This window comes from Diceros bicornis, chromosome 6 (genome assembly GCF_020826845.1).
Source record: "Diceros bicornis minor isolate mBicDic1 chromosome 6, mDicBic1.mat.cur, whole genome shotgun sequence".
Lineage (NCBI taxonomy): Eukaryota > Metazoa > Chordata > Mammalia > Perissodactyla > Rhinocerotidae > Diceros > Diceros bicornis.
The window spans coordinates 94776942-94802057 of NC_080745.1; the positions used below are offsets into that span (position 1 = coordinate 94776942).

Consider the following 25116-nt stretch of genomic DNA (forward strand, 5'->3'; position numbering starts at 1 on the left):
TCAGGCCGTGGACCAAGTGGGCAGCTTCTGAGCCCTGCAGGAGCCTGGAGACCCTGCACTCTCGCTCGTCAGGACTTCTGCCTCCGGGTGGAGAGGGAAACCCAAACGGGTGTTTCCAGTCCACACAGGGCCTTGCAGACAGAGGCAAGGCTAGCTTTTCATGTTCAACCAGACAATATTTTTAAATTCAAAATATACTTCCAATACATACATCACTTCCTATGTTTTCTCCAGTGGAGGAAAAGTAAAATGGAAATGTATTCTCATTCTCTTTCTGCAGCTGAGGAGAGAAGAAACTCACTGGGCCCCTGGGTGGGGGTCTAAGCCAATGGGGCCCATGGCTGCGCTGCGGTGCCCCGGAGCTCCGCGAGGGGGACCACGTCCCCTCAGCTCTTCTCCACACCCTATGGCCCGCCCCCAGCTCCAGAGACTCTGCCTCTGAAACATGGCTGTGACCCAGCTCACCTCCCACTGACCACTTGCCTTCTCCCCTCCCCTCCCCGTCTCCTCCCCACCACAGCCCCTGGACTGAAGACACCTGCCCCTGGCTCTCAGACTGCCGGTCCCTGGCCTTTGCGCAGGCTGGACCTCCACCTGGAGCCTCCCACACACGCCTGCCCTGGTTTCACCTGTTCTGTTCACTTTGCCATCATCTCACTAGTTGCCCCCCACCCCCCCCTTCACCTCCAGGCAGCAGGGACCATGCCCACCCAGCCCTCCACTGATTTGCTCCTAGCTCAGCATGAGGCTGCGTGCACAGCGCCCGCAGGTGTGTGGCCCTGGTGTGTGTGGACACTCAAGAGTGCTGCCCACCTGGCCGGGGCTGTGCTAGGTCCTTTGGAAACTTCCATGAGTGTCAGGTGGGCTCATTTTGCAGTCAGCTGCTGCCCTAGGCCTCTGTGGCTAAGCCAGGCTGCATAGGCGGAAACCTGCTCTGTAAAATCAGAATTGTAAATGGATCTGAAGCTTTAAGGCTGTTGGTAAATGCAAATTGAGATACTTTTTTTTAATACCGTCTAACCTCTTGAAGTGGATACACGGGAGATAGCATTATAACTTTTATTTATCATTTAGAAACTTAGCAATTAAAATGAGAAACCTTTGCAAAGTCCTGTGTCTTTAAATCTGCCTTACCCAGTTCCTGTTCCTGATAGAAATTTTTAAATCTATATTTATAAGTTTTTGTTTCATGTACCTCTTACCAACACAGACCAAAACTTTTCTTGCATGGAACTTGTGAACGTCTTTCTAAGAGCCACGCATGCCCAGTCCCCTGGGGCTCTGTCCTGCAGTTGTTGAGGTGTGTGGTGGGCACCTGCTCTGATGTGGGGCTGGCCTCCAGCCCATGGAGCACGGGAGTCTTCCTCCATGGCAGAGGGCTCAGAGTGACCTGTAAGGCTGCATTTAAAGGCTCCGGCTGGTAGGGGCTGGTAGGGACCCAGAGGCTCTGCCTCTAATAGAGTTTCAGACTTTGTGGGGGGAGTGTTTGTGACAGGTGAGTGGGGGGCGATGGGCAGACTTAGCTCTGGGATGCGTGGGGCCAGCTGCATGTGGGCACCTCTGAGCACGGTAGCTTTGTGCGAATCAGAGGGGCTGTAAAACTTTGCGCTTCGCTGAAAACAGCCTTGTGGGTTGGCACCGGAGCCCTGGGTCCTGTAGGTGCCCCGTCCCAGGAGCATGCTTCTCTAGTTGTCTAGACTGAGAAGAAATGCGGTAATTTCGTTCTCCACACAATGAGGATAACCTTGGCGACAGCGGTCCATTAAATTCCAAAAGAAAAACCAAGCGCTCGTAGTGCCAATGAGTCAAAGTGCTGGCCACCCTTTCAGGTGCCCCTTCGTGTGGATGCTAATAATGAAATAAATCCTAGCTGGCTCTTTAAAAGTAGCATTTTGAGTATTTTTTTCTCCTTTCAAAAGAGAAAAATCCCTTCCATAAGTAGGCGAGCTGGAAAGGCCCCAGCCCTGCGAGTTTCTGCATGAGTGGTCATGACTGCTGATTGAAAGGCCTGCCCGATCACTTCTTTAAAACCTGGTGAATGGGTGGCTCCGTGAGAGGAGTGTGAGAGAAAGGGCCCGAAGAACTGGAGGCACGCGGGTAGGCGGCCCTCTGTGCACCCGGTGCTGATCAGATGTTTAGCCTTTGGGAGCCCGCCTGAAGTGGTGAGATAAAGCAATTTTTTAAAAAAGTTTCCAGCAGATGCCTTTGGGAGAAGAACCATGAATATCCTGAATCTCGTCCTAGGGTGGCTACAATGGCCGTCTGCCTGCCAGAGGCCTCTCCCATTCAGGGAAGCGCTTAAGCCACTTAAGCGCATTAGCATCTGGATGGAGCCAGACCTCCTCGGGAGGCAGGATGGGCAGGGTGGCCAAGCTCTGTTCTGGATTGTTCCGCGCTTGTTCTAATCCGTGCGTTTGAAAGCAGCCAGACTGATTTGTGACACATGAGTCCAAAAGCCACTTTGGGGTCTTGACCCGCTTGGCTGCTCTGTGCTCTGAATGTCAATGGCCTGTCCTGGGGTGCACTTTGGGGACAGCAGCGGCCGCCTCCCCTGCCCACGATGGGCAGTGCCTGTCCCTGGTCCCAAGCAACCCTGGAGGGGGTCTGCGTCTCAGGCTGCCAAGGGGCTTTCGGGGGTCATGCCAGCGGGTCCCTGCCCAGGGCCTGCTGCAGGAGGGGTCTCCTCCGAAGCCGGCACTGCTCTACAGGCCTGGGCTCCCAGCCTGCATGCAGCCGCTCTCCTGGGCGCAGCAGTTCTCAGCAGCAGGACTTCACCAGGGCCCATGCAAAGGAGAGTGTTTCTACAAAGGCAAAATCAGTTGTTTTGTTGCGGTGGTCTTTTTTTTTAATAAAAAGGTATCATTGAGGTATTATTTACATACAAGCTACAGTGCAGTGGTAGACTCCTCGCCACGCCCACCCCAGCCTGAGGCAACCTGTGTGTAAATGGACTCCTGCAGTGTGTGACCAGCAGGCTGGGGCCACTGCCCCGCCTCACGACACTGTGGACCCGGGCGACACTGTGAGGCGGCCCCGCCTCACGACACTGTGGACCCCGGCGTCTCACCATCCCTTCAAGGCTTTCGTTTCTCTCTGTGATGATTCGTCGGTTTCAGTGCCCATCTGGCACGTCCTTTGTTAAATGTATTCCTGAGTGCCCGCACTGTCCTGTGCCTTCATCCCTCTCGGAGCCTAGAGAGCAGGCTTCACTCCACGCTGCCTGTGGGCGTGCTCAGCGTGGCGGAGCCTGTCTGGAAGGCTGGGGTCTGCAGCTGTGTCCTCCTGTGGGGAGTGACCCCGTTTACGTCCCCCCACCACCTCGTGATGCCTTTCCCTGCCTCACACTCAGGTTAAGATGAGAAGAATTTTCTGAACAACCCTGGTTTACTTTTTAGCCAATCAAATGGTAGCCTGCTCTCTGTGACCCAGGCATGCTGCGTGGAGCGTGGCAGTTGTGCAGCCTGTCCCTGTGGAGAGCAACAGCACTCCCTCCACCGGATGCTGCCCAGATGTCACCCCCTCCCTCACTTGGCCTGCATCCCTGCCCCAGGCCCCCAGGGTGGCCTCTTCTCTTCATGACCCCTTGTGTGGCCCTCGGAGGTCCTGTCTGGGTCCTGTCCCACTGCCCCCTGGCACACGCTGGGGCTGGTCTCACTGTCATGAGCCCCCCAGCCGTCCCTCCGTCCTCTGCTGTAGAAATGCACCTGCTCAGGCTATTCTCAGTAAAGCCTCCTGCAGACCTTCCCTGCCAGGGTTGGGTTGGAGCTGCAGCAGCTCAGGGGAGAAGCTCAGGGAGGCAGAGGTGCAGCAGGGAGGGAGGGGCCCTGTTGCAGGTGTGCAGGACACGTCTGCCTTTGGGCGCTGCTGGTCAGCTCCTGCTTCTGCTCCAGAGGATTGGTGGTCCCACAGCGTTTGGAGCTGTGTTTCCTGTGTCCTTCCCCTGGGGAGCTACTCTGGGGTCCCTTGACATGGAGGTGTGAAATTGGGTTGAAGCAATGAGGGAGCTGCCTGGAAAGAGCGAGGTCAGGCCATGTGCGGATAGCCCAGCGGCAGCCAGGCAGAGCACCCTCTGCTGGGACTGAGTTCCTTCCGTGTCTTTCCCAGACTCTCTGCACAAAGGCCACGATGCAGACAGTCCGGGCCGCCGACACCAATGAAGTCGTGAAGCTGATATTCCGAGAATCAGACAACGACCGGAAGGTAAGCTCGCCTGTAACTGTGGGTCTCTGATGTGCTGCAGGCTGCCCGTGGCTGTCCCAGAGCTGGGGGAATGGGAGCTCTGCTCCAGGCCTCTGGTCTCTGCTCCCACCTGTGCTGATGGCCCTTTGTTTGGCACGCAGGTTATGCTCCAGCTGGAAAAGAAGCTCTTTGACTGCTCCAACCAGGAAGTCTTCCGAGACAACAATGGCATTGCGGTGAGTTTTACTCTCAGACGTGTGACCGACACCCTTGGGGCCGCTCTGGGGTAACATGACCCTGGGCCCCTCCATGGCCTCTACTTCCCTGGGCATGTTTCCTGGATGCTGTCACAGCTCAGGGCTCGGTGTTGGAACCCTCGCCCTCCCATCACTTCTCTGTGGTGACAGTTCCTGGGCTGCAGCCACCTGCCTCACTGTCTTGTTAACGGGTGGCCTGCGTCTCATTCGGCCGTCAGCATTCGAGACCCTTCTGTGTGAGAGGTTGAGTGCTGGGTCCCCGGCTCAGGGCCAGTCGACAGAGGCCGGGGCTTCGTTTGGAATGGGGAGAAAGTAAAGTGTGCATTTGACGAGGCGTCCCTGTTACTGGGTGTATGCACGTGTGTGTCTGTGCGCGTGTGCAGACTGAAGCACATGTGACTGGAAGTGAGAGCTGAAACCTCAGTCGACCTGGTCCCTGCCAGAGGCAGTCTGGCTGCGGGAACTGCCCCCTGCTCTGAGCCCCTAGTCCTCCGGCAGGGCTGTGTGCAGAGAAGCAGGGAGAGGTGGCCAGACTCGCTGGACTGGTTACTTGTTGTTGTGACATGATTTGGGCCTATTTTTAAGGTGTTTGTTGGATACACACTTGGTGCAGTCACAGTGACTGGCAGGTGAACGGTGGGCGTGTGACATTGCCAGTCTCTGAGGTATAAATAAATGCCCCCGCTGTGGCCAGTTCCAAGCTGAACAACCAGCTCCCAAATTTCTGAAAATTTAAGAACTGGCTCTCGAGCTGGTCAGAGTCAGCTCTGGTCCCTCTTGACCCCCCGGGGGCTTCGGGTGCAGAGGCAGCCCCTGCCCTGGGAAGCTGCCCAGGGGGTGCACATTTAGAAGTGGGAGGGCTGCCCCGAGGGCAGGTCGGGGCTGCCTCACCCCACAGCTGCTCCTGTGTGTGCAGTGCTTCCTCCCTCCTGCTCCAGGGAGCACTGTGCCCTTCCAGGCTTTGCCCTCTTTCCCGTCTCAAGGAACCTGCCTCACCCTCTTTGCACTTCCTGCCCTGGTCGGAGGCTGTCTGTACTGCTGTCCCCGTTTTCAGCTCCCACTCATCCCACCCCTGCAGTCTGGCCTCCGTGCCACTAAGAGCATTGTTACCCTCTCGAGAACGTCTGTATTCCAAAGTCCAGGGACGGTGCTTGGCCTTCAGACCCTGCCTCCCGCAGCGTCCCCACATGGACCACGTGTCCCGTGGGTCAGCTCCCTGGTCCCCCTCCGTCCCCAGGCTCAGCTCTTTGCACTCTGGGTGCCCCTGGGTGGCCTCGTCACCCCCTGGGCCTTGCGTTTCCAGCTCTAGACAATGCTTCTATCTCGTGTCTGCCTCAGGCCCCCTCCGTGCACTCACACCGGACCATGCTGGGTGCTTTGGCTCCACATCTGTGCCTCGGTTTCTCCTCCGGGTGTGAGAGGCTTCCTCAGCTCTGTGCGTGCTAAGTGCTTAGAAGAGGGCCGGGCACATCTGAGAGCTGGGTGATGGGGCTGACGACACTCCAGGGACTCTGTAGTCCCCTGTCCCTCCTTCAAAACCACATGTGCTGCCCCGTCCCCACAGCCCCCACATCAGCTCCTCCCCCTGTGTTCCCGCATCTCCTCCTGGAGGTCACGTCAGCGTTCTGCCACTTGTTCAGCCTCCGGGCCTCCTCTCCCCTCTCAGTCAGTCCACTTCTGGGCGTAGCCTCCTCCACGCAGAGTCTGTCCCTCCCTCCGCCGGCGGGCCGCCCCTCCCCGCTGCAGGAGCCCCCTCACTGCCGCCTTCCTGCCACCCCTGCCCTCAGTCCACCCCCAGCCTAGAGCCCAGCCAGGGCTTGTTATAGCCCCTTGGCGACTTCTCGCCAGCCTCAGTTGAGGCCTGGAGCCCTGGTCTCCTCTGCGAGGCCTGGCTCACTGCTCCGTCTTGGTGCGTCTCTCCCTCCTCGCCCCGCACGCAGGCGCCCTGCGTCACCCGAGCCCCGGCAGCACTCTGAGCGCCCTTTCCTGTTCTTCCACTGTGCGTCCCCTGTGGACACTCTTCCCTGCGGCCTGGCAGCTCATGCCTCCCCTCCTGAGGGATCCCAGGCCCCGGTGAGGTTGACTGTCCCGTGCGTCCCCCGCGGGGCCCACGCCCTGTGCGTGCGCATTTACAGGTTCTCAGACAGGAGGCTCCACAGGGCAGGGGCCGTGTCCTGCATGCTGTCTGCTGAAGAGGGTGGTGTCCTGGTGGCTTCAGTGGGGCCTGGAGCACTTGGGGCAAAGGAGAGGCCCTGGGGCAAGTTTGGGGGGCCCTGAGTGTGCCCATTTGGAGGTGAAGCCCCAGGAGACTCGAGGTGCCATCCTCTCCCTGGGCAGCTGCAAGACCGTCTGAGTTTGGAGAAGGCAGGCAGTGGTGGGTTCTGAGGGCCCCTGACAGAGATGGCCCCTTGAAGCAGGGGCAGTGAGGCCACCAGGGAGAGAAGAAGGCAGAGGCTGCCTGGGAGGAGAACAGTGGACACAGGGGGCATGGTACTGGGCCAGCCAAGGAGCCAGAACATTCCAGAAGGAGGAAGGAGGAGACTGGCAGGAAGGAGGCTTGCGGGATAAACACGGGTCTGTGCCAGGGCGGGCAGTGGAGATGGAGAGGAGGTGCACGTTCTAGAAACATGGAGAGTGAATGTCACGTGTGTATCCAAAGTCCCTGTGTCCTCTCTTAGCGTTTAGACAGAGTATATGATCACCACTGGAAATAACAAATGCTGCTACTATTGGAAGTCATCTTTATTTCTGTATTTTTTCAGCATATGAAATTGGTGGGTTTTCTTAAGATGGAGGAACGTTAGTTTGAATATTCAGGAGAATTTTCGAATTTGATTCTGAGATGAAAAAATACAGCAGAGTTGAATCAGAGTGTACATTTCCACGTGGTTGTTTTGGAAAGCCTCACGTATGTGTGGTCGTGTCACGTCAGGAATCTGGTGTGGAGAGAAGATGGTCTGCGGGGCGCCCGGCCTTTGCACGCTCTTCCTGTGGTTTCTCCAGGGAGCCACACTGGAGGGCGGCCGCGGCAGCGGCACCCACCCACTGGCACCGATCCCGGGTGTTCAGCACCTTGCGGTACTGGTGCCTTCAAAAACGGCTCATAGGCTCACGTTGATGTGCCTGTCTCGTGCCCCTGCTGGACTGCCCAGCACCTGCAGAAGTCAGCTTCCGCATCAGCCTCACACAGGAAATGGGGTCATCCAGGCAACCCTGGGGGCACCATCAATGGCCTGAGGAGCCGTCGGAGGTGGTCTGCCCTTCCTGGGCAGACACAAGCACCACGAGCGCTGAAACACACGCCCCATCCGCACGATGGATGTGCCTGCGCCCAACGCAGCCCTAAAACCCATCGCACCCTTCATCAACCACCGGTCTTGTACTCGTCTGACAGAAATTTAATTCAAGCTGGCTCCTGAAAATAATTATTGTATTTTAAGAGTAGTAATCATTGGCCGGGACATGATTGAATGTGTCCATGCCTATTGACTTTTTCTATGATTTATAGCTTTGTTTAGTCGATATTCCCATCGAAATTGTATAATTAATTATAAGTGTGGCTGTCAGGGCTGCAGGATGGAGTGCCCTGGTGAGGATTTGGAGAGATTAAATTTTCCTTGCCTGTCCCAGGGCAGGGCCTGGGAATTTTCGCAGTGTTGGGCCTGTTGGATAGAGATGTTTTCTGTGTGTTTAGCAACTGCTGTTGCTCAAGGTGCATTGATTTTCCAGGCTCTTTTTTCTTTATCAGCGAGTGTCTCTGCAGCAACGGTGGAATTTGTGCAGCTGGGAAAGCTCTTGACAGATACATATGATCAGCCGGCTGCTTTATCATTGTCCACACACACCCCGCACTGTTTTTCACTTTGTAATCAAGAAGAATGTTTAAGATACATGTGAAATTGGTTATCATGTTTGTGAAAAATCTCAAAGAGATACAAATTATCATTTCAACAGAAATGCAACACAATTTCTCCTCAGAAACATCGCCCGTCTGGTGTTTCGAGCCTGTAGCGGTGCTTCCACTCCCATCATTTCGTGTGGACACGGGGCGTGAGCCGACTGCCCAGGCCGTGGAGCCTCGGGCGCTGTCTCCTTGCTGGTCCCTCAGTGGGAGGGTCCCGCCAACCTGTCAGAGCAGCCAGACAGCAGGGACAAGTCGACCCCCCGCGCCCACCCTCCCGCGGGCAGCCCACCTTGGGATCTGATGGGCCAGACTGGGGTTTAGAAATAAATGCTGCAGCGCGCAGGCCGCAGCTATCACCGCGCAGGTTTCTTCTGTTTGTGGGGCTGTGGGACTAACCTCTGCCTTCGCCCCGCCGGAAGGTCCAGGAGGGTGAAGATGTCCCCCAGGAAGGTGAAGATGTCCATGGCCTTTGCCAGAGTGTCTAGCTCAGTGCCTGACACACAGCGGATGCTTAGTAAGTCTGTTTTGAATCAGAAGGAATAAGTCTTCGTGTTTGAGAACATCTCCATCTTAACAGACGGGCACGTTAGCACACCAGTGGGTGCTTTAAGGGCAGGGCCACCAGAGAAGTCTGTTTCAGCACAGGGGCTCGGGACCCTGTGCGTGGGGGTGGTGCATGGGCGTGCAACAGAGACAGAGGACAGGTGGAGACGGGTTGCTGACCGAGACCCTGGAGGTCTGGGTCCTCCCCTGAGTGGCTCTGTTGCTGTTCTAGCAGCTGGCAGATTCACGCTCATTCCAAACCAGATGCTCATTTGCTTTCTTTTTACTTCACACCCTAACAAGTGGAGAAGTGGCGAGAGGCAGTGGCTCCATCCCTAAATGCTGCCGCCCGACAGGACCGGACAGTGAGGCTGGCAGTCCTGCTGGGAAGAGTTAAGTCCGCCCCTTGGCCAGAGCCTCACCAGCTCTCTTCCTGGAGGTTTCAGCTTCTCTCATGACCTGCTGTGAGGCTGTGCATACTGGAGCGTGTATATGTGTGTGTTCGTGGTTTGCTCTTTAGTTAGGAAGTTCCCGCAAACCCTCGCAGCAGCAGTTGTGGACGATGCCCAGGTGGACGCCCTCTGGGCAGGTTCTGACCACTGCGGAGGCCCCCGGGAGCCCAGCAAGGCTTTGTAGGTCTCTTTTTGAGGCTGAATTAAAACAGGGCAGTGTTCAGTAAGTGACAATAGCCACGCCCACACGTGCTCACACACACGTGTGCTCACGTGCACACTTGGGCACCCCTGTGCAGGTGCGCACACATGTCCAGGTGCACACACACAGCTTGTGGAAGCCGCCTTGCCCTCCAGTCCCCTCGAGAGTGTCCTCAGAGCTGGTCATGGGCCTGAGAGCCATGTGCCGGTGAGACACACAGCACAGACGTGAAGGTGACCAGCAGTGACTCTGGTTTATAGTCTCTCAGCTCATTCAGAAATTTAGGAACAAAACAAAGCGTATTTGGAACAAAACAAAACGTGTGCATGTACATGTACACATGTGTTCGCACACATGTATGCACGAAACCCCTGCCAAAGAGTGGAAATGGAGTCCTTCGTCCAGGGTCCTTTCGCAGAGAGTTGGAGAAGGAGCCCAGGGTCAGGTCCATGGCTGGAGCCGGCGATCTTTCCTTTAAAGAGGAGACTTTTGCATCTTCATTGTAAATGTAGAAGAAGAACCCACTTTCAGAGAAAGAATCAGGGTGTCTAGGTGTAGTTTCACATTTCCTGAGAGAATTTTAGTAGTTTTTGCATTTGTGTAAAATAAAGTACCAGGACTTCTCACTGGGTGCTGCTCGGAGCCAGGCCTTGTTCTGGGGCAACAGAATGGACACAGACCCCATGGGGCTCATGGGCTGGCAGGGACAGGAGAGGCAGGCAGTCAGCACCCTCAGCTCAGGCACGAGTGGGCGCCGTGAGCAGCACCATGCAGGGAGCAGGAGAGACCGGCTGGGGGTGTCCACCAGGGGGTGGGAGGCACTGGGGGGAGGGGCAGGCAGGCCCCACAACCCTCGCTGCCTGCTGTGGCCAGGGCCATTCTGGGGGCTAGTCTGAGTGAGCGGGAGCTGTTGAGGGTGGAGCGGGGACCGACAGATCTGAGGCTCCAGAAGTTTCTCTCTGGCTGTTGTGTGTGAGAGGCTGGAGCTGGGCAAGTCAGGGCTGGTGGCTGGCTGTGGCCCGGGCTGGCCAGAGCCAGTTGCTGAGGCCGAGTCTGCTATCTGCATCCTTCTCTGGAGATTGGGGCCTTGGAGATGTCCAAGGTTGTTCTGGGAGTTCCTTCAAAGTGTAAGGAAAAGAGTTAAGTATCTGTCTCAACACTTTGTAACTTGAGGTGACAATTCTGAGTATTTGTTTTTTAAGAGCCTGGCTCCTTGTCTGCTATTTCCTATCTCTGGATGGCAATCTCCTGGAAGGCAGGCCCCACATTCACTGCCACACCTGTAAAGGCTTCTGCAAATGAAGGTCCACTAAAGACAAGCTTATGGTCCCAAATGCAGAATGGGGAGGGAAGCGTTTCACAATAGCAAGAGCCCAGAGATACAACGTAGGTGGGATGGACCCTCGAGAACACCAAATAATTGAATAATTGATAGAAATTATAAAATAATATTTTGAAATATTAAAAACATGAAAGAATCAGAAACACAAATAAATACCATACCCTGAAAAAAGCAAGCAGATTAAACAAATACACAGAACTTCTAGAAGTATAGTCGCTGAAGTGGAAATCTCCATGGATGAATTAAGTGGTAGAGCAGACCCAGCTGGAGAGGGATTTATGAGGTGGACAGAGAGCTGAGGAGTGGCCCAGTGCAGTCCGACGTGTGAAGGTGCGGCGGATGTGACCAGGTGAGGTGGAGGCGGGAGGGCAGACTCTAGCAGGAGGTCGTGATTGGGGGACGTTTGGAGAGCTGATGACAGAGTGATGGAAGATAATCATCAGGAGCACAGTGGATCCTGAGCGGGACACGTCCGAGTGAAACAGCGAACACCACACATAAAAAGGAGACTTAAAAGCAACCTGAGGAAAGTGTCAGATCACCCTACAAGAGTGACAGTGGCAGCCAGCTTCCCCAGCGGTGACATAAGCCAGATGATAGTGGAGTAATTTGGTGGAGAAGCTAAGAGCACACGCTGCCAACCGGAGCTTCAGGTATGCTGGCCAGACTAACACAAATAACATTCACACCCGGATGGAGACAGCTGGCCCCAGCAGCAGACGCTCTGAACCAGGAGCGGCTGTGCTCAGGAGCGGGGGCCAGATAAAGAAGGAAGGACAACATCGGTGTAAAGTCTTAGGACATGGAAAGCACTGCAAGGTGTGGTGGACACACGCATGTGCAGTGACCACATGGAACGTCCGTGCCAGCTCGGTCACCGCTGGAGGAGGAGGCAGATGAATGGGGTCAGGCAGGGGTCTGCACAGGACGCACTGTCCCTGGGACGTTTCATCTCTCCTGTAAGAGTCTGAGTTACGGGTGGGAGAAATTAGATTTGGCAACTCTAGAGGGGTGAACCACGGGCACTCTCACCGTCTGTGCTTTCCCAAATGCTTGAAACTGTCATCGCAATGGAAGGAAGCTGCTGGCGGTGTTTTGGTTAAATGGCCGATTAGCCGCGGCCCCCAGAACTCTCCACAGTTGTCCTCTAGATGCTTCGCACTGGTCCTTTCCAGAAAAGCCCAGCTTCTCACCTCGGACAGGCCACCTCCTCTTCTTATCGACTGTGATGGTCAAAACCATATCAGCACCTGCCTGGAGCCAGCAGCCTCCCCAGCCCCATCGGCAGCGGGCCCCGCACTGCCATCGGGGCCTGTTGTTCCGCCTCTGAGCAGGTTAGGCCAAGAACTCAGGCTTCAGAATGACCTAGATAAGATACTCGCTTATAGGCCCGTGTTTGTGTGTGCACGTGAATGTGAGTGTGTCTACAAGTACATGCATATGTGTAAACACACACGTGTAAGCACAAATACACACTGCCATGTGGGTGCAGGATTGGTCCAGACGCCACGTGACGCTTCACCCTTGAAGGTGCCTCTCCTTCCCTGGAGACTTCCTCTCCGTCCCAGCCCCACTGAGGAGATGACACCAGAACTTTCCAGAAGCTGTTTGGCCTGGAGTCCTCCCTGGAAGTGGAGCTAGAGTTTCCCTTGATGTGGAAGCAGTCAGGCCGTTTGGTGCCATGAAAGCCAAGCTGCTCTGCCCCCCCCCACGCTGCCCCTCTCCATCCTACGCCCCCCTCCTGGCGCTGCACCCCCGGGTTCCCCACTCCAGGTTCCCCAGCCCTGCAGGTGTCAGGGGCAGTGCTGAGCGGGGTGAGCTTTGCCCCAGCATTTCTCACCAGCAGCTGTGGGCTTGGGTGGCACTCGGGGGTCCCGGCCCCAAGCCTGGTTCTGAGCTTGCCAGACAGGGTCTGAGGCTCTTTGTGACTCCTCCTCTGAGTGTCCAGGATTCTGCAGGAATGTGTGAGATTGAAATTAGGCAGCTGTGTCTGAAATGGTCCCATTTGTGCAAAAGGAGCATTGGTTTACCCCTCTCAAACCGTGAAGGCCACAGACATCTCCTTCTGGTGGAGAGCTCAGCTGTTTTCCTCTGGCCCGCCCTGAGGAGAGTGGCCTGCTGGATGCTGCCTGGTACGGGCAGGGCTCAGGGGAGGGCCGTGTGCCGGTGGCTCAGGTAGCAGCCTGGCACAGGGGTAATTACTGGTACACGACGCTGCTGACTGCACGCTTCAGGAGTGATGGATGAGGTGGCAGGGAGGAGAGAGGACGTGGTGTGGCTTTGAGGGGGGCTCCCACACAGCTGAGAGGGGACATGATTAATGAACATGTCCCGAGGGTGTGCATGGTGACGGCTCAACACAGCCTAGGGTGGTCAGAGATGCTGCCGGTGGTGTCCCTTGCCTTCTGCAGGCACAGCGCCCTGTGGGGTTTATCTATAAAGAGTTCTGCGGGGCCAGGTCATTCTGTCTCCTCTGCGTGTAGAAACCAGCGCTCACGGCCAGGCTTGCTGCTGGAGTCTCAGCTGTGTGCACACTCAGGCCATTTGTTATCTTCTTATGCGAGGTCAACGTTGCTTACTCTCTGCCTTCGTTTGGGCAAGACGGGAGCTGTGTCCCCTCTGCTGGACACTGCCTTAGTGTGAGGCACTGCCGAGGCGACGCCAGCCCTGCTGTGTCCACTGCACTGCGTGGTTTCAGCAGGGTGAGGCGGCCCTGCTGGCTAGTCGGCAACAGGAGTGCAGGTTCCAGTGCCTGCTGCAGAGGAGCTGGAGGCGGAGCACAGCTTCACAGGCAGAAAGGCCTGCTGGGCGCTCACAGATCTCTGGGGACACAACAGGGCACCTTTCAGTAGGGTGGCCTGCGCATGCACCATGCGATGTGCAGAGCAGATGAATGCTTGAGCCATGGATGTTTCCCAGAAATTGCAAGGGTCCCAGCTGCAGACAGACCACCACACCCCCAGGGACTTCTCGATGCCCCTGATAAGTAAACCAAAGTGACTTATTTTTTTCTGTTTGTTTTCTTTAGCTCTTAGAATTTGACAAAGAGCTGTCTGTTTTTAAGGACAGACTGTATGAACTGGACATCTCGTTCCCTCCCAGGTAAGGAACACCCACCTGTTGGACGAGCAGGTAACGTTGTCCTCTCAGGCGTCCGTGTGCGCCGGTGCAAACCACGCCTGCACATGCCCTTTCCGGCCAGAAGGCAACAAGCTGAGAGCAATAAGTCTTACTTCCTTGTTGAAAAAAAGATATTTTTTCCAATATCAAAGTATGGCCCTCTCAGATTAGCATACTAGGGGCCCACAGAGGCAGCTATATGTTCTGGATCTTTCTGGGAATATCGGAACCTACCACAGGGTAGTGTCTTGGGGATGGGCTTTTGGTTCTGTCTGTTTTTGTCTTTCCCAGGGACGTTTACCAATCTTGAATCTTGAAATCTGCAGTGATAACACTCGTTTCCTCTGACCAGCCCAGGGGATGTGGCCCGGACACATGCCAGGGTCTGAGAGGGGCATGGAGTAAAGAGAAACCATTAACAAAAAGTGGCCCAGGAAGGGCCGGGTGTCCGGGGCAGGGAGTCACAGGACTCCCCCCACCCCTCTCCTCTGTTTCCAGATCCCAAGTAGCGATTCTTACCTCAGGGGTGGAAAATGGACCTTGGGCACGTGTTGGGGGGCTTTCTAAAGTAGCCGGAGGTCATGTCGAGCCCCTGAGGATACACCTGCACCGGCGTGTTGCCCACTTGTTCTGTGTCGGGCCTGGCGGTAAACACTTCACGTCCTGTGTCAGAAGGAGAGTTCTACACCTAGAGCGTGCTCGCGAACCACATGGTCTTTGACACTCTGAGAAGATAACCCCTCGATTCCTGTGCCACCTTCATTTCAGTGGTCGAATGTGTGATGACTGGAGGGGCCCCCACATCCACTGGCTGTGGGACTTCCTGCGGCTCATGGGCCATGGGCCTGTGGCCCTCTGACCTCAGGGTCCAGGCTCTGGCTGAGATGGCTGGACTCAGCTCAGGGTCAGCGCCCAGACCAATGGCGCCAGTTTCAGGGGCCAGAGAAGCAGGGACTGTGGGCCCCACTGGGCCTTCGGGGCCCCTGGTTGTTGCCTGGCCAAGGTTTTGGACACCCTTGAACATGTGACTCAGCAGCGCAGGACCAGGAGGGATGGCCCTCAGCAGTTCCCATCCTGGGTGGTGACTGAGCACGTCTCCCTCAGGGCTCTGATGCTGTTTAAATGTACAGTAAAGTGTGCCATGAAATGTGCTTCAAGATACTTGTGAAATCTGTAGACATCCTTAGGAATTTGTCAGACTTCCCTTGCTGAGTATGGTAGACCAGATATCCTGAACGTCCCTCCCTGTTTGAAAGGCTCAAGGCTATCTCTCTTGGGGCTTTGCTGAGCTGGTGAGGAGGGAGGAGGCTTGGGGGCCACCAAGGGCCAAGGGCATGACCCTGTGGACATGTGTGCCCTGAACTGGCATCTGCCTCTTGAGTTTCTCCCAGACGCTGCAGCCCTGAAGGTCACCCAGATCAGGACACAGAAGATGCAGGCAGGACCTGGCCAAGCCACAGGAGCCAGGTGGGCAAGGGACAAGCCCACCACTGACACCGGGCAGCAGAGAAACCTGCTGGTCCACACCCAGGCACGTCAAGAGGATGGACAGACAGGTCAGCCCTCACGTGGCCACATGGTCTAGTAGAGGTCCAGGGCTGCGGTCCCTGCACAACTGGCAGAAGTGCAGGCCTCCCTGGGAAGGCAGCTGTAACCTGGCTGTCGGTCAAATCCCTCCTGTTTGTCTGGGATCTTTCCCATCCCTGGATGGGGGAAGGGGATGTTGTGGTGCCAAGTGGGAGGAACTTCAGAGAGCCGCCTCTGTGTTGATGGCTGGAGTGTCTCCTGCCGTGTTCTCCAGGATGCCTGGGGCAAGCTATGTGCACAGACAGGTCAGCCTGCCCTCAGTTTGGGACAGACCTGCCAAGCATGAATCTCCATGGAGCTCGATTGGTTCGATTGGTTCGTGGGGTAGGAAGACGTCCATGCCCTCGTCCCAGGACCTGTGAAGGTCCTGCATGACGTGGCGAAGGGACTTTGCAGATGCGATTAAGGAGAGTCCCTTACTGCCCGGATAGTGTCCTGGGCCATCCGGGTGGGCCCATTCAAACCATGGCCCCCAGCAGCAGGGAGCATTCTCCAGCTGGAGGCAGGGGCTGTGAGGGAGGAAAGTGAGGGCAGGGGGGAGAAGGCCGTGCAGGGCTGCCTGGAGGGTTGGCTGATCGATTCAGTTATCAGATTTTTTCCCTTTAATTTGGAAATACCACTATTTTCTCTTTAATTTGGAAACACCATTAGAAGTTTTCTGAGATGGATATATGGGGAAAAGGTAAAGGTGTTCAAACTAAACATCGGCTTACCAATTGGGGGGGCCAGCTCAGAGTAAGAAGTGCCCTTGACCTCTCAGCCCAGTCACAGCACAAGCCTGTGGTGAGAAACCTACCAAAGGCTCCAGAGGCCATTCCGCCTCCCCTGCCTGGTCATCTATCCCCCTCCCCCACTGCCCAGGTCCTCCATCCTCCTCCACTGCCCAGGTCATCATCCCCCTCCCCCACTGCCCAAGTCATCACCCCCCCGCCCCCACTGCCCAGTCCTCCATTCCCCTCCCCCCCACCCAGTCCTCCATCCCCCTCCCCCACTGCCAGGTCCTCCATCCCCTCCCCCACTGCCCAGTGATCCATCCCCCTCCCCCCAGCCCAGTCATCCATCCCCCTCCCCCACTGCTCAGGTCATCCATCCCCCTCCCCCACTGCCCAGGTCATCACTCCCCGCCCCCACTGCCCAGTCATCCATTCCCCTCTCCCCCCACCCAGTCCTCCATCCCCCTCCCCCACTGCCAGGTCATCCATCCCCCTCCCCCACTGCTGGGGTCACACCCAATGTGGTCCCTCCCTTTGGTTCTATTGTATTTTAAAAACCATGTTTGTGACATCAGTTAGCACTCACAGCCCCCATGGGTTGCCGTGGGGGGTTGGAGAGCTGTTCCCATCAGTGGGAGAAGTGTACACAGAAGCTCAAGCTGGAGATCAGCAGGTGACATTAGAGGTGGTGGTTGTGTGGTTTGGTCCCTGCCCAGGTGTGTTCTCTCCCTCTACTGTGGAGTGTGATCTTAGGCCTGCTGTGTGTGTGTGTCTGTGTGGTTGTGTGTGCAGGAGTATGAGCTCATGTGCACACATGTAGGTGTGTGCATCTGTACATGGGGTGTGTGTACAGAGGATTGTGTGCATGGGTGTATTCACTCATGTGCACTGTGTAGGCACATGTGCATTCGTGCATGTATGTGGGCACTGCATGGGTTGTGCATGTGTGCATATGTATACACGTGTGTGTAGGCATGTGTGTACATGCATAGGTATGGGGTGTGTGTGTGTGCAGGGTCTTTGTGAGTTGGTTATGAACTAATTGTGCACATGTGTGTGCAGTGCATGGGTTTGCATGTGTGTATACAGTGTCCACCCATGCATGGATGTGTGTATGTGCATGGGTGTGTGTGGGTTTGAGTGTGTGTACATGGCATGAGTTTACATGTGTGTATGCAGAGTTGGTACACGCATATGTGGTTGTATATGCACACATGTAGGTATGTGGGTGTATGCATGGGTGTGTGCACGTGTCTTGGGGTGTAGGGGGGGTTGTGTGTGCACATGCATGGTGTGTGTACACATGGGCCTATGTGTGGTGTGTGCATGTATGTGTGTGCACGTACATGGGTATGTGGAAGTGTGCATTGCAAAGTTGTGGATATGCGTGTGTGCACATGTGAGCATATATGTGTTTGCATGTATAGGATGTATACATGGGAGTGTGTGTATGTGCAAGGTGTGTGTACATGAGCACATGTGTAGTTTTGCATCTGGTGTGCCACACATGAGCAGGGTGTGTGTGCACAAATATGCATCTGGGTGTAAGTGTGTGCCTCGGTGTGTGTGTTGTCTCGGTATGCGTGTGTGTATTGTCTTTGCACAGCTGCCAACATAGAGCAGTCTCACTGTTGGAAGCAGTTGGGGACTTCTGACCTGGCGTGGTTTCCCTGCAGGCCCTCTCTTGCCCCTGTCTCGGAGCAGAGGGTAGAAACCCCCAGGACGCAGCCTGAGGGCGCTTGGTGACACAGCCTCGAGGGAAGAGGTGGTGCCTCCGGCTGAGTCATGCAGTGAGGAAGCACTTGGTGCAATGGAGGAGCCTTCTGGAAGACGGGCAGGCCTGAGGCACCCTGTCCTCTTCACAGGCTCCTTCCTGTTGCGTGCTCCAGCACCTCCTCACCAGGGGCGCAATGTCCCTGCGGGAAAGAAGGCAGGAGTTACATCCTTGTGGGCCGCAGCCCAGTGCTGGGAACCCCAGGATGACTTTGGGGGCATTCGCCACCTTCCGGGGGGGCCGGGCCCCACCACTGAGGTCTGAGGCGGACTGCTGGACGTGCGGGCTGCCCAGAGGCACCACAGAAACCCCGTCTCACTGGGGCTGTCGTCCCCCAGTGCCAGGATGCCCAGGGAGGGGGTTGAGCCCACAGTGCCCGCGAGCTGCTGCTCACTGACCCCCAGGGCCGCTCTCCTGCCTGGAGCTCATGTGAAGGCCGGCGTCCCTGGGAAGAAGAAAAGACGGGCTCGCCACTTGCTGCACGTGGGTTCTGGACTGAAGGACGCTCCAGCTTGGGTGTCTCCACACTTATTCCCCTTTGAGAGGGGTTTCTGAGGTCACAGGGCAGAACCTGCCTGGGGTTCTGTTTCCATAGGTGTGGCTGGGTCCTGCGAGGATGGACACCACGTCTGTGTTTGTCCATGTAGCCTTGGGCAGGGCAGGATTGTCCACGCGGAGACCTGACAGTAACGGTGACATGCTGTGCCAGCTCCTCTCCAGAACCTAAGAAATTGTTTCGTCCTACACATTTCCATTTTGTAAGAATGGCTTTTCACTTCCTAAGCTGTTCGAGGTTAGCCTGGAGGGCTGGACAGAGCGCTTCCTGTGTCTCAGGCTATCCATTCTCATCCCCAGTGTGGCTCCCAGCACTTGTCAGGACGTGTTTGCTCCCACACACTCCTGGGCTTCTGGTACTTTCTGGAAGGCCGAGAGGACTGAGCCCTAGGAGCAGCAGCCACCTCAGGCTGTCATGCGTGTCCTTGCTGAAGTTTTCTTCTTGGTAAGGCCTGTGTTTGCCTTAGTTCTTCAGAAGCAGGGAATTATGACAACACGGGGGCATCTGCTTGCTCCACAGGAGTGCCGTGAGGGCAGAGTTGGGGTCCTGAGTGCGTGTCAGAACTCTTTGTGCTTTCTGCCCTGTCATTCCAGCGGTGAACGCAGTGCAGACTGGTCGAGCGTCTCGGTCCCTGACCTGGCAGAAGTGAGCTCTCACTCCCTCACCAAGGGCCTCCTGCAGCCTCACAGAGCAAGACCTGCTCCCCGAGGGCCCGCCGTGGCCGGGGCACTGTTCTCAGTGCAGAGGGGGAGTGTGCTCTCCACTCTGCTCCCAGGCTGGAAGCACTGGCACAGTTGCACGCCCGTGACAGGCTCTGGAGATGTTTCCTTAGCAGGCGGGTCTTGTGATGAGAGGGACCGGGTGTCTTCAGCAAAGGCATTTGTTACTGTTCTCCATGGACTAATAGAACTTTACTCCTAATGGATTGTGGCTTAATGCTGTCTGTCATTTTGCTAGAAAAGGTGCTAACATTTCAGACATCTGTGGAGCCTTCAACTCTTGTTCTCAACTCCAGGCACTGGTGTGTGTGGCACCTTCATTAGGGACAGCCACAGAAGTGACCAGCTGTGGGTGGCGGTCAGAGGCTAGAGTGGCAGCAGGCCGCTGCCTCCGCCACAAAGACCCTTCCAGGCCCTATGCCCTGCCCTCCAAGATGGCGCCCACCACCCCCGCCAGGCCAGGGACAGCGCCCAGGACGCAGGCCAGATGAGGCCTTTAACGCTATGTGGTGTGTCCATGTGCTCTTAAGGTCCAAAGCGCTCAGAGTGTGCTTAGAGTAACTGGTGGACAAAGAATGCGGTGTTGGCAGTGAGGCATGAGCTCCGCCCACTCTGGCTGTCTGTGGAAACCAGCTGGCTTTGCATTGATGCAGAGCTTAGCATGACGTTAGTTGTGTGAAGTAGACGATGGTGAGAATCAGCTTTCCTAATACTGTGTTGTCAGGCTGTTCAGCTCCCTGGGTGCCCAGGCCCTCAGAGGGACAAGTGGCCCTGTCCACCCTCCTCACCCCCTCCAGCCCAGTGTCCACTCACAGCTCCCACCTCTAAAGCCAGATTTGGGCCGTTCAGAGCCGATGGCAGGAACCCCACCTTTCCCCAGGATAGCCGAGCCATGAGGGGCTGCAATTTGGGATGCCCCCGGGGTAACCATGAAGTCTCTGTCTTCTTGTGCATCTAAGCCAGATGGGAATTTCCAATTTATAGTTTAATTTTGAGAATTGTTATCATTGTTTTAAAATAAAGAGATCAAAGTATAGAGATAAGGTGGCTTAGCTGCCTTTTTCTCTAATGTGGCAGCATCAGCATTTCCCAGGGCATTAAGTGTTCTTACAGCCGCGCACAGCAAGTGGGTGGTGAGCGCGGTGGGTCCCGAACCGAGTCCCCTGTAGAATGGCGCGGTCCCCTCTGGTGGCTGAGCCTTCAGGCCCAGACCCTGCCCAATGGCGCTCCCTGCCCGCTCCCCCAGAACAGCCCTTCCGAAACCTCCCTGAGCCGGGCGCCTCAGAGTTCCCACCAGGTTGCCCCACAGCAGAGACTTGGACGTTCCTTGTGCCATCACTCTGGCCCGTTCTAGCCACAGAGGTGCCAGTTTCCTGCGCTGCAGCCGCCTGCGCTCCGTCCATGGGGTGACCAGGGGTTTGTTTCCACATTTCTTGGTGTGGACTCTTCACGTGTGAAACATGACAGCTATCTGTCGTGTCACTGCAGTGGGCTCACTTTAAAAAACAGCAGAGTATGTGTGGAAGTCCTCAAGTAGTGAAATGACTGAAACTTTCCACTTATCAAGAAGAAAAACCATGTCCTACCATCCAAAGGGCTGGCGTTGAAAGTCCCTTTGGGGACAAATCCCGGAGAGCAGTGGCTCTCCCTCATTTGGTCCCAGGATCCCCTTATGCCCTGGAATTACTGGGGACCCTGGAGGGCTTTTTTTTTTTGTGAGGAAGATCGGCCCTGAGCTAACATCTGCCAATCCTCCTCTTTTTGCTGAGGAAGACTGGCCCTGGGCTAACATCCATACCCGTCTTCCTCTACGTTATATGGGACGCCGCCACAGCATGGCTCAACAAGTGGTGCATCGGTGCGCGCCCGGGATCCGAACCGGCGAACCCTGGGCTACTGCAGTGGAGCACGCGCACTTAACTACTTGCGCCACCAGGCCGGCCCCTGGAGGGCTTTTTTTGTGTGCGTTTATATCTATTGATAGTTTACTATAATTTACGAATATTTATTAATTTATTTTAAAATGACCATAATAAACCCATTACATGTTAACATAAATAACGTTTTTATGAAAAAATAACTTTCCCAAACAAAAAATAATTTTTGAGGAGATGGCATTGTTTCAGATTCAAAAGAATTTCCCTCAAGTTCAGTTTAGTGGAGGACAGCCTGAGTCTCATATCTGCTTCTGCCGTGGCCCCACTGTGGTGGTTCCGGTGGAGCGTGTGAGGCAGAGCCAGTCTCGCATGTGTGTGCCTGGGAAGGGGGTGCAAACAGCGCCCTTGTGGGTGCTCCTGTGTGCTCACTGTGAGAAACGATGATGCATAAACTTAGCTGCAGTGTGGCTCTGAAGCCGTATGCGTGAGCTGTGCTTCTCCCTTGGAAGGGGTCTTTGGCCCACGTGCGTGACTGTGACGTCACGCTGGTCTTTTGGCAGCCCTGGGTTGCGCAGCTGTGGAGAAGCCCCAGATGCTGGCACGTGTCCCTCGCAGCATCACATGGTGCCTCCTCAGGACCACCAAGCTCAGCAGAGGCCTGTGTGCAGTGGGGTGCTGCCAGGCTCCCGGGGTGGGTGAATGCAAGTTCTCCAACATTCTGGTTTTTGCTTGAAAGCTTGAATTTTGTCATTGGCAACAAACACCCTCAGATGTTTCCCTTGGAGAGGCAGGCTCATTTCATCCCGTCTTGAGAAAACACCTGTCAGATACCCATGTCTGAGCAAACACAGTCCGTCTGCCCTTTCTAGCAAAAGAGTGTTCCATGGAATCAAGCTGCAATGCCGCACAGGCACTTAACCGCAAGGCGCGGCCACACCACTGTGTGAGGCCGGATGCGCCAGATACACTCCGGTCTCTCCTCCCACCGGATCCTAAAAAATCACGTCTCCCAGGCCTGAGATTCCATAGAGTAGTTGTTATCCTGCTCCGACTACTCTGACTGTGGGTGTGACACCGAGGCACGCAGTGACCGCGGGGCTGCGGGGCCAGATTCCCACGGGGGCTCCGCACTCTGCCCGTCAGTGTAGCGTCAACACCGTGAAAACGACAGTAGCATCTTAGTGTGATTCTGAACATAGTGTTTACCTTCTGGACCCCCAAAAAGGATCTCAGGGACCCCCAGGGGTCCACACATCACACTCCAAAAATTAGCCAAAACCTGGAAATAACCAAAATGCCCACCAGCAGTGGAATGGACGTTTGCTCCTGAAGTGGAATGCACACAACAGGGCATAGCGGCGAGCTGCCGCTTCACGCAGCTCTGTAACAAACCTGAAATCAGGCGTGCAAATGGAGCCAGACGGGCAGTGAATGCTGCACGGTTCCCCTTTAGGTGCAGATCGCTGCGGGCAAGGCTGGTTGGCGGTGCTGGGGTCATGACCCTTGACCTTCCAGGCAGTGGCAGGAGAGCCCAGGGCTGCTGGCTGTGGGCCGGGCTCTCCCCTGACGTGGGGGTCACACGGGGGTGGGTTGCCGAGCGTCCACTGCACTGTGGGTTCCGTCTGAGGTGTGTTATACTTTCACAGGAAGTGGACTGAAGGAATAGAAAGGTGTGAAAGTTCTGGATCTACCCACCAGAATGTGCAGAGTATTCAGCTTATTCAGAGAAGGCCGAATGGGAAGAATCAGTCATACCTTCCCAGAGATAGATGCGCTCTCCACAGTGGGAAGAGATGTTTTTACTGAACCAGTTCATTACAGAATAAGATCAAGTTTTAGCTTTTGAAAAAGACAAAAACATACACAACATGGAGATTAGCTTTACTGCACAGGTCCAGCCAGAGGAGGTGTGTCTTCAACAAAGACGTATATTTTTTAAAGTAAGGATTAGGAGGCTCTTTTCAAACTTAGTTGTGGGCCACAATTTAAAGTTCGACCATCTATAGATTCGTGTCTATAATAACATACGTCAAATCGTAAGATTCTCCCAAGAAGGATGAGCTCCACCGTTCGCCAGGCCTGGTGCTTGGGAAGGGAAGGAGGGAGCGCGCGTCCAGCTGGCTGGCTGGTCACGGAGCCCTGGTGGGACGCGGCCCACACAGACGCGCCAGGACAAGTGCTGAGGGGCGACAAGGGCCAGAGAACCGGTTGTACGGAGAAGGGCCGATGGCCCTAGTCACCCCAGGGGACGGTGCAGGCTGGCTGTGCAGGGGCGCGCTGTGCCACCAGCTCCTCTACCCGCCACGACTCGATCCTGGCACATTGTTTGCTGTGAAATTCTTCCACTTAATGGTTTCAGTATCACCACAGCTCTTGTTCTTCTTTGATTTTGGTTTTGTTTCTTTCCCTTTTCCAGAGATTTCAGTAACAGCTGGTGCCTTTGAAACCAAGTCCTTTCCATTGTTTGCTGGCCCCCGGGTCCGTGAACGTATCAGTAATCTGTGACGGGCGGTGTCTGCACCGTTTCTCTCCGAAAGGTACCAAGTTGTCCTCAGTGCTGGGGAGTTGGAGGCAGCTGTGTCCACCGTCACTACGCGGCATCGTAATCTGGGAGCAGTTGCTGTGTGACCAGGCTAGAACCTGGGGGGGGGGGTGGCTTCTGCCCTCATGGCCTCCCCGAGGAACGCCGGGCAGCACCCCCCCTCCATCTCCCGCCTCTGAGGGCCAGTGTCGAAGGGTGCCTGGTCTTGCCTGGTTCATGGAGGTCCACACCCAGACAGCCATCCGCCTGCTTCCTCCTGAGCCTGGCGTCGCCTGCCCTCGGAGCCGGCAAACACAGCGGGGCTTTGTACCTTCCCAGCCGTGTTGTTGGCCTCGGGGTCTGTGGTGACCACCCCCCCACACACCTGCCCAGCCCACTCAGATGGAGACCTGAGCCCAGCCATAGCCCTGGGGCCACTGCCTACATCCTGAGGGGGGAGCCTGAGGGACAGGCAGGAAGGGAGGGCGGCCGTGAGGACAGGTGGGCGATTGTTACCTTTATCACGCTGCCATTAATTACGGTGATTACTCCCCCATCGTCCGGGGCACAGGCAGGGCCGGCCTGTCCTGCGGCCCCACCCTGCGCAGGGTTTGCTTTCAGATAAGTCTGCATGCACAGCAAGCACCTGTATTAATCATTGTCAGCTCCCGAGGCACGCAGGCCCACGCTGCTCGGCCATCCTTAGTGCAGTGGCCGCAGCAGCGCCTCCTTCGCAGCTCGCACTTGGCGCCTCAGCTCGTAGGGAGGACGGACAAGGTGGCGCCCGGCTCCCCTCCTTCCCCGGGCCCATGCTGGCCTTCCCCAGACCTGTCCGGGCCAGCACTGCTTCGTCTGCTCCTCGCCTGGTCCTGGGAGCGGCTGGGCCCCTTCCCGGGTGTTGGGTGCACGGGGAGCACCCCTGGGCTTTGGGGGTGAGGGCGCTGCCCCCCCACAGCCCCTGCCCACCCCCGCTAGGGCAGCCGTCAGGACCAGCTTCTTTCTTCTGTTGAATTGCCTGTGGACACGCCTGTGGCAGCACAAAGGGCCTAGGGCCATGAGGGACCCCCAGGACTCCTTCTGGGCACACAGGTTGAGGGCTGGCCCGGAAGCTTGCCAGCACTCTGGCGCTTCATGGCTCTGCTCCGTTTCTCCGCACCAGAGCCACTGTCCGAGCGGCGACCCCGTCAGATCCGGGGCCGTGAATGGACAGAGGCAGACGCGGTGCTCCCAACACTTCCTCCGCATGCAAGGGAGCATCGCTTAGACTTACTTAAAAGTCACCTTTTGTGTACTTTCCACCCCAGGACCTCCAGAATTTACACTGAACTTGGGCCCTGGGGCACGTTCCCCGTAGGGATCTGTGGGTGTCG

General features: G+C 56.1%; 1 protein-coding gene across 2 annotated transcripts in view; it reads left to right on the top strand.

Moving 5' to 3' along the window:
• INPP5A (inositol polyphosphate-5-phosphatase A) overlaps nucleotides 1–25116 on the top strand; it is a 236041-nt gene that overhangs the window by 204295 nt on the left and 6630 nt on the right. For both annotated transcript variants that reach the window (XM_058544330.1, XM_058544331.1), the window contains exons 10-12: nucleotides 4105–4200; nucleotides 4341–4415; nucleotides 13908–13981. In XM_058544330.1, the coding sequence (XP_058400313.1) occupies nucleotides 4105–4200; nucleotides 4341–4415; nucleotides 13908–13981 (245 nt within the window). The remainder of the gene's footprint in view (nucleotides 1–4104; nucleotides 4201–4340; nucleotides 4416–13907; nucleotides 13982–25116) is intronic.